The 13,456-nt window shown below is 52.6% G+C and overlaps 1 protein-coding gene across 1 annotated transcript; it reads right to left on the reverse strand.

The window, feature by feature from the left end:
* Positions 1-2,896: 2,896 nt before the first annotated feature.
* On the reverse strand, positions 2,897-12,111 carry TIMM50 (translocase of inner mitochondrial membrane 50). Its single transcript, XM_007998491.3, has 11 exons — positions 11,952-12,111; positions 10,872-11,022; positions 10,301-10,332; positions 10,061-10,082; positions 7,587-7,645; positions 7,383-7,502; positions 6,897-7,001; positions 6,692-6,790; positions 4,846-5,002; positions 4,418-4,524; positions 2,897-3,269 (listed from the first exon to the last, which is right to left on the reverse strand). Exons 1-11 carry the CDS (start codon positions 12,057-12,059, stop codon positions 3,168-3,170), a joined length of 1,062 nt encoding a protein of 353 aa, XP_007996682.2. The 5' UTR covers positions 12,060-12,111; the 3' UTR covers positions 2,897-3,167.
* Between the last annotated feature and the right edge of the window lie 1,345 nt (positions 12,112-13,456).

Consider the following 13,456-nt stretch of genomic DNA (forward strand, 5'->3'; position numbering starts at 1 on the left):
TGTGTGTAGCGTCATGTACTTTAAAGGATTTCTGAGCATCTTTCTGGCTACTCATGACTTTTCTTTATATGCTGACCATAGTGACCATAGAAGGCCATGCTGGCCAGGCTCCTGTAATCCCAGTACTTTGGGAGGCCAAGGCAGGCAGATCACTTGAGGTCAGGAGTTCGAGACCAGCCTGGCCAACATGCTGAAACCCCATCACTACTAAAAATACAAAAATTAGCTGGGCATGGTGGCGGGCACCTGTAGTCCCAGCTACTGGGGAAGCTGAGGCAGAAGAATCACTTGAACCCAGGAGGTGGAGGTTGCAGTAAGCCAAGATCACACCACTGCACTCCAGCCTGAGCAACAGAGCAAGACTGTCTCAAAAAAAGAAAAAAACAAAACAAAAAAGGCCATGCCAAGGTCACATTTAGGCAAAAGCCTAAAAGAATAAGTCGTGTAGACTTTAGGGAAAAACACTTCTGGCACAGCGAACAGCAGTTGTGGAGGCCCCGAGTGTGCCTCAGACACACCCAGCTATCCCAGGGCTTCCCTGCTCACTTCGTCCCATCTCTGCTCAGATGTGCCTTCCCAAGAGGTCTCCCGTCCATCCCATCCGGTCTAAACCAGTCCTCCAAGTTCCCAGACTACTGTGGCTCCTTGCTATACTTTTTCTTTATGCATTTATTACCCCGGAAGTTATCTGATCATTGTCTGTCTCCTCCATGAGAACACTGAACATCAGTTCATGACAGCAGAGCTTGTTTTGTTTTTGAGATTGTCTCACTCTGTCACCTGGGCTGGAGTGCAGTGTTGCGATCTTGGCTCACTGCAACCTCCGCCTCCCGGGTTTAATCGACTCTCCTGCCTCAGCCTCCCATGTAGCTGGAATTACAGGCACGCGCCACTATGCCCAGCTAATTTCTTTGTATTTTTTAGTAGAGGCGGGGTTTCGCCATGTTGGCCAGGCTGGTCTCAAACTCCTGACTTCAGGTGATCCACCCACCTCGGCCTCCCGAAAGTGCTGGGATTATAGGGGTCAGCCACCACGCCCAGCTATTTCAATCTGTAATAACCCATATGGCCTGGTAACAGCAAGCCCCTGGGAATATATACATATAACCCACGTACGGACTGTGCTGTTTACTCCTCACAACCATCTGCTAACGTACTACCATCACCCCATTTTAGAGATGAGGAAACTGAGGGAGAGGTGCCTTGCCTACAGTTTACATAGCTACCATCTGAGTGCCTACATGGGAGTGCTTCATTTGGTCCCCAAAGGTAGCCTATGAGACAATAACTTTTTTTTTTTTTTTTTAAGAGACAGGGTCTTCCCATGTTGCCCAGGCTACTCTCCAACTCCTGGCCTCAAGTGATCCTCCCACCTCAGCCTCCTGAAGTGTTGGGATGACAGGCAGGAGCCACTCTGCCTGTTCTGTTATTCTATAAATGTAGAAACCGAGGCACTGAGAGCTGAAGTAACTTGCACAGGATCACAAGCCAGCCGGGAAGTGGTAGAGCTTGGATTTGAATTTACACAATCTGGAACTCATACTCTTAAGTAATACACAGTGCCACTGTCCATACAGGAGACACATGTGGCTATTTAATTAAAAGTAGCTGGTCACGGTGGCTCACTCCTGCAATCCCAGCATTTGGGAGGCCAAGGCAGGAAGATTGCTTGAGCCCAGGAGTTCAACACTGCAGTGAGCTACAGCTACACCACTGCACTCCAGCCTGGGAGACGGAGTGAAGCCCTGTCTCCAAAAAAATTTGTAAGGCTTTTTTTTTTTTTTTGAGACAGGGTCTCACTCAGTCACCCAGGCTAGAATGTAGTGGCACGATCACAGCTCATCACAGCCACGCATAACCTCCCGGGCTCAAGGGATTCCTCCCCCCTCAGCCTCTCACGTAACTGGGACTACAGGTACACACAACCTCGCTGGGCTAATTATTTTGTATTTTTTTAGAGACAAGATTTCACCATGCTGCCCAGGCTGGTCTCGTACTCCTGGATTCAAGCAATCCTCCTGCTTCAGCCTCCCAAAGTGTTGGGATTACAGGCGTGAGCCACTGCGCTCAGCCTAAAACACAATTTAAAAATTCAGTTTCTCAGTCACGCTAGCCACATTTCAAGTGCTCGGAAACTTTATGTGGTCACTGGCTACTGTACTAGACAATACAGATCTAGAACATGAACCAAGCATCACAGAAAGTTCCAGTGGAGAACACTGCTACATATCTGTCTGTTTTAGTTAGGAGTCAACATTTTAAAATAGGGAAATTTAATATAAAAACTCCAATTTTAGCTGGGCACGGTAGCTCACATCTGTAATCCTAGCACTTTGGGAGGCCAAAGCAGGAAGACTGCTTGAGACTAGGAGTTTGAGACCAGCCTGGGCAGCAAGACCCCATCTCTACAAAAAAAAATTTGTTTAAGTTAGCTGGGTGTGGCAGCACACACGTGTAGTCTCCAAGAGGGTACTCAGGAGGCTGAGGCAGGAGGGTCACTTGGAGATCACTTGGGCCCGGGAGGTCAAGGCTGTAGTGAGCTAAGATCACATCACTGCACTCCAGCCTGGGCAACAGTGAGACCCTGTCTCAAAAAAAAAAAAAAAAAAAAAATTCCCAAGTTCTTACTTCTTTTCAACAACTGGCATGTCAAGCAACTCCAGGCCCCCTCTACTCCAGGGCCACACTGGCTGGAGCCAAGCAGCAGTTGGCCTGTTGAGAGGGGTGATCTCTGGTCCACCAGAGCCCCACTGGGCCCATAACACAGTTCTTCCACAGCAGCACGGCAGCTACCTGTCTTTAAAGCCAAGTGCCATTCTCTCTTCCCTTCTCCACACATGGGGAATCTGTGGTCAGAGGGAGATGTATTTTTTACAGATCACACAACACACAGGAAGACACAGCGAGAGTTTTTACATTCCCAGACCAGGGTGAAAAATACGCTCTGATCCAACAAAGCCCCCACTCTGTGCTTGGCAGCCGATCAGCCACTGTGGGATGGTGACCCGAAAGTCCCGGACCTCATCCCGGTGCCCCCATCTGGAGACTCTCGGGACACAGCAGGTGTGGCATCTGGGATGTACTTTATTGGACAGTGGTGGCCCAAGTCTTGGTCTGGAAGCACTGGGGCCCTGGACTCCGGCAAAGAGTTTGAGGAGGCCCAGAGTTCAGGGCTGCCTGGAGCGAGGCCACAAGCGGCTGGTGAGGGAGCCGAGGAAGAGGTTCTGCTTGTTGGACTTGGAGAGCTCAGCCAGGCGCTGCTGCTCCTCCTGGGGTCGGGAGACAGAGGGAGGAGAGGGTCAGCCCAGGGAGGACAGAGCCTCCTCCTAGACGCCCAGCTCCCCAGGCCTCAGCCCAGGGCCACCTTTCCTCCTGACTTCTACCAAGTCCAGACCCCTTTCCCCAAACCCTGGGGCCCCCAGCCCAGACACAAGGGACCCTAGGCCTCAGCTCCCCAGCCCAGACACAAGGGACCCTAGGCCTCAGCTCCCCAGCCCAGACACAAGGGACCCTAGGCCTCAGCTCCCCAGCCCAGACACTGGGAAGAGCCAGCTCTGAGCTGCAGGAGCCTAGGCTTCAATGTTTGGGGGATGCCAGACTCCAATACTAAGCACTCGAGATATTCAGGCCTCAACTGCAGTAGCTTTCAGGCCCCAGACTCTCATAATCCCCTTCCCCAGATCCCAGGGACCCCTCCCCTGAACCTGAGATCCTATCCCAGACCCTGTTACCCCAAGGTGAATGCTGGTGAGATCCCAAGTCCAAACCCCAGAGCCCTCCTCATCAGACTGCATCATCCTGCCCCTGGCCCACTGAACCCCATGACTCCTGTCTGGATGTGGCGGGCAGGGGGAGTTCCCTGGGGGGTCCCCAGGCCCAAATCTCTAGGGACTTCTTCTCTGGGCACTCAGGGACTCCCAACTCTAGGAACCTAACCTAGAATCTGGTGAACTTCAGCCTAGACCCCTGGGAATCTTACCCAGATGCAATCCGTACTCTCAGTCCCACTTCCAAATTACCAGGGTCCCACCAAGACCATCACAACTCTCCCCACAGCCTTGGGCCATGTGCCCAGGGATCCTCTTTCCAGACCTGATCTAAAACCCACAGTCCACCTCTACAAGGTGCTCCCCAGACCTACTCAAGACCATCAAGGGCAACTCCTCTTCCAATCCAGTCTCAAAGCCTTGCCTGTCTCCTGTTCTCAGAGCAGGCTGCAGAATCAATGCATCCCCTCATTCTGGCAGCCCTACAGGACAGGCTGTGTTATGTCCCCCTGGTTACAGAGACTGAGGCGGAGAGGAGGTATCTGCTCACGGTCACACAGCCAAGCCAGGAGTGTGGAGTTGGACTGCTCTGGGCTCCTCCTTCAGGAGCCTCAGAGCCGATCCTCCACTCTAGGCATCTGAGCACCAACCTGCTCTAGCCGGCTTTGCCGCTGCTTGAAAGCTGCCAGCGGATCATCCTCCAGGGCGTAATGCTCCAGCACGGTTCGCACATCCTCCACACCGTTCAGTGCAATGGCTGTGGGCACAACAGGGGGTGGTCAGCCAGGCTTCTGAAGGCCAGAGGCAGGCAGGGCCCACGAGGGGAAGGTCCCACACTGGGGCAGGGGGGTGGTCGGTGCTACCTGGAATGCTTCTAAACACTCTGAAAGGGTTCCCTTGAACATCCTCAGGTATCCCCTGAACATTCCATGAACATCCTAAGAAGCTCCTAAAGACTCCAAGGTGCTCAGGTACCTCCTGCACCTCAGTCGCCCAGCCACGAATAATGCATTTATCCTTCCTCTTCAGAATCAGGGGCTCTAGGGTCAGAGGCCAAGGGATCAGGGGTCGGCCTTACTCTTGAGGAAGGCAGACAGGTCCAACAAGACCCGGTCATCAGAGTTTCCGTCCCAGGGCCGCAGGGCGACGCCGTTATAGGGCTGTAGGCGGAAGGCTTCCTTCTTGCAGTCCACAACTACTACTCTAGCTGGATCCCGATTCAGACATGAAATGTCCTGGAAGTGAGTGACAGATCAGGTCAACATCTGTGCCCAACTCTCCCCCCATCAAGAAGACCCAAAACACACAAAACATACATACACAGCATCACACATACTGGGATCACAATGGCAGGGCCTCTCAAAGACCAGCTTTGGATGATGGCATCGACCCCCACAGAGGACCAGGCATGGCGGCTCACACCTGTAATCCCAGCACTTTGGGAGGCCAAAGCAAGAGGATCACTTAGCCCAGGAGTTCTAGACCAGCCTGGGCCACACAGCGAGATCTCATCTCTACAAAAAATTTAAAAATTAGGTGGGCATGGGCCAGGCGCAGTGGCTCATGCCTGTAATCCCAGTACTTTGGGAGGCTGAGGCGGACGGATCACCTGAGGTCAGGAGTTCAAGACCAGCCTGGCCAAAATGGTGAAACCCCATATCTACTAGATACAAAAAATGGCGGGGTGTGGTGGCTCACGCCTGTAATCCCAGAATTTTGGGAGGCCAAGGTGGGCAGACTGCCTGAGCTCAGGAGTTCAAAATCAGCCTGGGCAACATGGCGAAACTCTGTCTCTACTGAAAATACAAAAAATTAGCCGGGCGTGGTGGTGTGCACCTGTAGTCCCAGCTACTCGGGAGGCTGAGGAAGGAGAATCACTTGAACCTGGGAGGGAGAGGTTGCAGTGAGCCAAGATCGCGCCACTGAACTCCAGCCTGGGCAACAGAGCGAGACTCCATCTCACACACACACATGCACACACACACAAATTAGCCAAGCGTGGTGGTGTGCGCCTATAGGCCCAGCTACTCAGGAGGCTGAGGTGGGAAGACCACTTGAGCCCAGAAGGTTGAGACTGCAGTGAGCCGTGTTCACACCACTGCACTCCAGTCTGGGTGACACAGCAAAACCCTGTCTCAGAAACAAAAAACAAAACAACCCCCAGGATACTGGGGAGCTAATCACATAGACTCCTAGACCCAGGGCCTAGCACAGAGAGGCGATTAGGAAGTTCCCTGGAGAGGGAGGCGGCTACTCTCGTGTTAAACCCCTGCCCAGGTGACTGTGGTATGTTGCAGGTTTAAGAACCTCTCACTCAAGTAAACAGGTATAGACAGATCTGCAGCCATACCCAGGGAACCACAAAGACAGGCTCCCAGACACAGACCCTTCAAGACCCTCGATCACAGTCCATGTATTTCTGAATTCCCAAGAACACAGACCCCCCTCCCCAGGACACAGACAGAAACAGAAACCCAACAGACACACAGACACTTGGAGCCAGATCCACAGAGGCCCATTCACAGATCCAGACTCCTGAATATATCACTGGCCACAGTAACAGACGCCAGGTCAAACAAACCGCAACCAGTCTCATATGTACAATTATAAGCAAACCTTCCCAGAAGCACTAAGTTATAGGCACAGCAAGATAAAACCAGCTCCTAAATGGTACGTTCTTACCACTAACCCCTGTCTTCTTTAGAGAGACTTCATTTCCCCCCACTCCCGCACCCAGATTCCAGGGAACAAAGAAGGGTGCAGATGTCTGGCCAAGGCTGGAGGCAGGCGTGTGCCTGCCAGCAGGAATAGAATCTGGGCAGAACCATAAGCCAGGTGAAGCTAGGGTCAGAGCTAGGCCCTCCTTCCCTCAGGTGGTGCCAACCCCACCAAATCCCAGAGGCCCATCCACGAACCCATGGCACCTTAACATGGTGTCCATCCATGTATCTTGTGGCGTCCCGGAATAGACGGTAGGAGATGAAACCGTGGGGGTCCACGCTATCGATGAGTGGAAATGCAGTCTGCGGGTGGGAAGGGAGGGAGAAAAGGTCAGGCTGAGCCCTGGTCCTCCAGATCTCTACACCTCCCGCCACACTGACCTTCCCCTCCCCTGCCCCAGAGCCTCACCATGCCAGTCTCTGACGTAAAGATGACAATTTCATATAAAGGGGCGAGCTGCTGGAACAAGGTCTCGATGCCTGGGCGCTTCTTAAACCTCCAGCCAGTGGCCAGCTGGGAAGACAGTGAGGACAGTGAAACACCAAGACCCAGAGGCCCTCAGAGTCCCCAAGAGGACAAAGATCCAGCCTGGGGGATTCCCAGAACAGAGTTCTCTCCCTCTGTCTTTGTGGCTCTTGGAGGTTAAGAAGTACAACATGGGTGTGACTAAGGGTCTGGCTCCTTTGTGGCACTTACAGCATGCCTGGGCACACCTACACCACCCTACAGAGTGGGTGTTAGCATGACTGCCTTCTCCCAGCTGAAGAAAGCGAGGCAATGACAGGTAACATCTCCTCCCCAAGATCACACAGCACAGACAGGGCTGAAAGTCCACCTCATCACAACCCCGCTGCCCAGGTCTATCCCCAACCCACTGCCTTTCCCGGGACACACCGACCACTCAGGATGCAAGAGGACGCCAGTGAGCTCCAAAACGAGCGTGTAGGGTGGCTGGTAGTACGGCTCCTGCAGAGGGTCTGGGAGAAGGCAAGGGCTGGTGGGCTCGATGATCATCTGTGGGAGAGGGATGGATGGGGGCGCTCAGACAAGGAGGCCAGGGCTGGAGACATGGGGACTGAGCCCAGGGCTTCTGCTCACCTGTCTATAATCTTTGAAATATTTGTATGTCCGGCGCAACTGCTGTACCAGAATTGGATCTAGGAGAACACCAGGCACAAAGAGATTCCACAATAAGCCGTTGCTCAACCTCCCAGACAAACCAGGGGTTTCTTATCTACCAGATACAAACAGGTCTGCATACCCACCTGGTTTGAACTAACTCACTTCTAGGTCCAAAGATAGAAGGCAATGACATACCGCCAGATAGGAACAGAGATTCATTTACCTGCCCCGTTTTAAGCTGATACTTATATCCACATACTACCACAGGTATGAAACAGAATGCTTATACATTGGCCCACTTAAAACCCACATACAAGGCCAGGCATGGTGGCTCGTGCCTGTAATCCCAGCACTTTGGGAGGCTGAGGCAGATGGATCACGAGGTCAGGAGATCAAGACCATCCTGGCCAACATGGTGAAACCCCGTCTCTACTAAAATACAAAAAAAAAAAAAATTAGCCGGGCGTGGTGACACGTGCCTGTAGTCCCAGCTACTCAGGAGGCTGAGGTAAGAGAATCACTTGAACCTGGAAGGTGGAGGTTGCAGCAAGCCGAGATCACGCCACTGCACTCCAGCCTGGCAACAGAGTGAGACTGTCTTAAAAAAATAAATAAATAACCCACATACACATAAATCTGCTGACATTACGCCAGTGTATACATACTTTTTTTATAGAGACAGACAGAGTCTTGCTCTGTTGACCAGGCTGGTCTTGAACTCCTGGGCTCAAGTGATCCTCCCGCCTTGGCCTCCCAAAGTGTTGGGATTACAGGCGTGAGCCACTGCACCTAATTTATGCCAGTGTATTTTCCCCACTTTGAATCACTAGGCTTCCAGATCTGCCCACTTTAAGCCAGTGTGCTGAATCTAAACCACAATTAATATATAAACACATCTGTACACTGTAAAACAGTGGTTCAGAACTAGGAACAATTTTGTCTGCACACCTACCCCGGGGAAATTTGGCAATGCTGGGAGATGTAATTGATTGTCGCAATACTGGCATCTAGTAGGCAGATGCCCAGGATGCTACAAAAATCCTTCAATGCACAGGGCAGTCCTCTATAAGAATTATCTGGTCCAAAGTGTCAATAGAGCCAAGGGTGAAAAACCCTGGTTTAAGTGAATATACTGACTCCAGTTTACTTTCTCATTTTAACTTATTTTTTTTTAGAGGTGGAGACTCACTCTGTCGTCCAGGCTAGAGTGCAGTGACGGGATCACAGCTCACTGCAGCCTGTAACTCCCAGGCTCAAGTGATCCTCCCAACTCAGCCACTGAGTAGCTGGGGCCACAGGCACAGGCCACCACTCCCAGCTAATGAATCCAGTATAAACAGTAAACTTACATAGCTGCCTACTTTAATACAGTATTTTTAGGGCAATACATGGGCGTTCCTCTTTAAAAAAACACAATATATTGGGCCAGGAGTGGTGACTCATGCCTATAATCCCAGTACTTTGGGAGGCCGAGGCGAGTGGACCACCTGAGGTCAGGAGTTTGAGACCAGCCTGACCAACATGGCGAAACTCTGCCTCTACTAAAAATATAAAAATTAGCTGAGCGTGGTGGTGTGCGCCTGTACTCCCAGCTACTTGGGAGGCTGAGACACGAGAAATATTTGAACCTGGGAGGTGGAGGTTGCAGTGAGCCAAAATTGCACTACTGCACTCCAGCCTGGGCAACAGAGCAAGACTATGTCTCAAAAAAATAAAAAATAAAAACAAAAAAACACAGTATTGAAACCAATTAGGCTAGTAAACACACACACTTTAAAACTTCAGATTTACCTGCCCAATTTAAATCAGCATATTATTTGTTGAAGACAGCATGATTCTACAACTGCCCAGTTAAAATGGCACTCACCCACCTGCCCAGTTTGAAACAATCAATGTATTAACATGACTGTTTCAAATGTCGCCCAACATAAACAGGTGGCTTTCTGGACCCACCAATTTCATTTTTCTCCTGGGAAGGGCCAGGTATGACACGATTGACAACTAATCTCTACTATCCAATTTGTCATAAACTTCACCACCAAAAGCTGGTTAACCAGATGGAGAGGGAGGAAGGAGGCATTGTTTTGAAAATGAGCCTAATGGGGTAGGGGCTTGAGGGGGATGGGGAAGGAGTTGGGAGCTGCAGATGCTTGGTCTAAGACACAGGAACCCATGTGTCTGGAGATAGGCCACCCTGTGTCCCCAAGCCCTCCCACCCAAGGCTCCCCTCCCCCATCTGTCTCTGACCATCTGCTCGGGGCTGAGGGGCCAGGGAAGCAGGCTTGGGCTTTGTAATGTCCCTGCCCACAACGCCATCCAGCTGCTGGCTCCCCCACCTCCTCAGTGGAAGGAGGAGGGGCCGGAGACACCAGATGGGGAGACAGAGACATCCTTACAAATGACAGAGTTGAGAGGGTCAGGGACTCCAGAATCTGTGCTTGTTTACTCACCATTGTCAAACTCATCAGGAATCTGGGAGGTGGAGAGAAAAATGGAAGGTTTAGGATGTCAGAGGCAGAACCCCATCACATACAGAAAAGGAATCTCCAGGACCCCAACAGGAATAGGCAAAGGTCACTGGGAAAGACAGGCTCACTCCAGACAAGCAATGTGCCTGAACAGACCAAAGAGGACCCCTCTCACCCACAGGCTAGGACTCCTGGCAAGGTCTCAGTCTCTTTCCCCCTCACCTTGGCACCATTTTCGTCCACTGGGTTGTTTCCTGCAAGGGAGACCAGGATGAATATGAGGAATTAGGGCCCAGTCCCCTGGGTCCTGAGGGAGGAGTGGGATAAAGGGCCTGGACTCCTGGATCTGAGGAAAGAGAGTCAGAGGCACAGCCTCCTGGATTCAAGCCAGGAGGGGGCTGGGAGCCAAGATTCCTGGGTCTTTGAGAGAAAGGGGGCTGGGGCTGGGTCTCTTGGGTCTGTGGGATAAAGGAACTAGTGGAAGGCTGGATTTTTGGGTTCTGAGTAAAGACAAAGTTTAGGAAGCTGATTCAGGCCTATCCTTCCCCATCTTTCCCTCTTTCCTGTATCCTGGTACAGGAACCAACTAGAAAGACTAGAACCTCAAGGAGCAGAAGGGAGAAGAAAGAAGACTTCCCTGGTTTTCAAGGTAGGTGTCCTATTTGGCTGCCCTATTGAGGAAGGAGCCAGGGAATGAAGATGAGACACGTTGGTAGTGGGTAAGAGTGGGAGATTTCACAGTGGACTAGGGAGGCCAAGGAACAAAACTAGGGGGCAGGGATATGTCCCTCACCAAAGATATAGACGACGCTCACGGTCCCACCAGCTCCAAGCAGCCCAGCAAGCCAGAGCGCAACTTTTTTGGCATAGCTGGGACCCTCTGAACCCGGCTGCTGCTGTGGCCCTTGTGCCTTAGCGCCCCCGCGGCTCACGATTTCTGCGGCCTGCGATTGAGAAAGGGGAGGTCAGCTAAGAGAGAAGAGAGGTCAGGATGGTTCCAACCTTCCAGTACAATAAGAATCAAGTTCAGGAGCCAAGAGGCAGACACCCACAGAGCCCTGGACATCTGTGTCCCTGGAGGCGCAGTCAGGAAGTGGGGCGGTCAGAGGGTCAAAAGCAGACTGTCCCGCACCAGGATGCCAGGAGTTTTAAGAGCTAACAGGCCAGGTGCACAGGATCCTGAAGGCAACAGGACTGGAGGGTCTGCAGTCCAGAAAAGCAGAGCACGGAGAATAAGGGATGGGAGGGCCTAAACACTGCGATGAGAGGAAACGGAGGTCACAAGTGGTGGGGGAAGGGGGACAGACAGGACGGGGAGTTACGACATCCGGCTGCTTGGGGCTAAAGGTAGCAGAGTTACAGGGTAAGGGATGGGAGCGGAGGCGGGGAGGGGAAATCATTTGTCTGGGGCTTGGGGAACTCGGGCACAGAAGTGATAGAGTTGGAGGTCAGAATGGCTGGGTCTCTGTCAACATGGAGGCAGGTCGAACTAGAAACCCAAACGTCTACCTCATCGCCACCAACGCCACAGAGAAAATAACTCCCACGGCCAGACTGGGACTCCAGCGTACCAGGCCCCTCCTGCTCAAGTATCACCTGAGTGGTCACTGAGATGGGGAACCGGTAACCTTCTCCTCCTCCGGCACCCACGTGGGTGGGAGGTAGGGTCTAGAGGACACATCTGGGTTCCCAGCCTCCAGCCTAGGGGAGCAAGTGTTGTCCACCCAGGAGGCTGGGAAGGGCCCCAAAACGCAAGCGGCGTTTCATTCAGCACCCTGAGGTGAGGCGTCCCGGAACCCCCAAGGGGCGGCGATATGTCCGGAACTCCAGGGAAGGGACCCCACATTCAGAGCGCCACCCTCGTTTCGCTCACCTGATCTGGGGCCCGGGGGGGCGGCGTCGCCAACCTCGTGCACAGTCCCCGCGAGCCGAGCCGAAGCCCGCTCCGCAAGCGCGAGAACAGCGCTGCCGAGGCCGCCATCTTGCGCTGACGCCACGCGGCCCCGCCCACTCGCTCCCTTTTCACCCGCCCCGGGCCGGAGCTACAGCCAATGGAAGCGCGGAGGCGGGGCGGGTGGACGGAAGCCCGAGAGAGACCAAAGTCATCGGGCGGATTGCTGCAGGCGCGCTAGCCTCTAACCATTCTCCTGGCTACCCCTGGGGGGGCGCCAACTGGGATCCAAAGTCATCTGGACCACGCCCCGCTTGGGCCTTGCAGAGCGCCACCGCCCCTGCGAAGGACTCAGCGAGGGAAGGGATCACACACACAAAAATAGTCACGAGTCAGGTCGCTTGTCTCACCGTGTAAGGGCATCGGCCCTCACCTCCCAATTGTCAGAAATATAGATTGAGGACCTGAAAGCGACCTGAAAAAAGCCAGTCCTCGAAAACTCTTTTGGCCAGGCGCGGTGGCTCACACCTGTAATCCCTGCGCTTTGGGAGGCCGAGGCAGGAGGATTGCTTGAGGCCGGGAGTTTGAGACCACCCTGGATAACATAGCAAGACTGCCATCTCTATTTTTAAAATTAATAATAATAGGCCAGGCGCGGTGGCTCACGCCTATAATCCCAGGACTTTGGGAGGCTGAGGCAGGCGGATCACCTGAGGTCAGGAGTTTGAGACCAGCCTGGCCAATATGGCAAAACCCCCTCTCTACTAAAAATTAAAAAAAAAAAAATTAGGCATGATGGCGCACGCCTGTAGTCCCACCTGCTGGGGAGGCTGAGGCAGGATAATCGCTTGAACCCGGGAGGCGGAGGTTGCAGTGAGCCTAGATGGTGCCACTGCACTCCAGCCTGGGAGACAGAGGGAGACTCCGTCTCAAAAAAATTAAAATTAATAATAAAACTCTTCCTCACATGGAGCTGGGAGGAGGAATCTGTTTTCTCTCCCATTCCTTCCTACTTTTTTTTTTTTTTTTTTTTTTTTTTGAGACAGTCTTGCTCTGTCACCAGGGCTGGAGTGCAGTGGCGCGATCTCAGCTCACTGCAAGCTCCACCTCCCGGGTTCATGCCATTCTCCTGCCTCAGCCTCCCGAGTAGCTGGGACTACAGGTGCCCGCCACTATGCCCTACTACTTTTTTTGTATTTTTAGTAGAGACCGGGTTTCACTGTGTTAGCCAGGATGGTCTCGATCTCTTGACCTTGTAATCCGCCCGCCTCGGCCTCCCAAAGTGCTGGGATTACAGGCGTGAGCCACTGCACCCGGCCCCTTCCTACCATGATTTTCTATAAAGAACTGGAGAGCCAACCATTATACCTGAGGCTCAGCCCAAGAACAGCAGTATCTGGCTGTACAGGGCTTGACTGACAAACGAATTAGAGGCTATAGATAGACACTACAAACCTCCCCTAAATTGAGTGGAAGAAAAATCAGAT

The sequence above is a fragment of the Chlorocebus sabaeus genome, chromosome 6 (assembly GCF_047675955.1).
Source record: "Chlorocebus sabaeus isolate Y175 chromosome 6, mChlSab1.0.hap1, whole genome shotgun sequence".
NCBI lineage: Eukaryota > Metazoa > Chordata > Mammalia > Primates > Cercopithecidae > Chlorocebus > Chlorocebus sabaeus.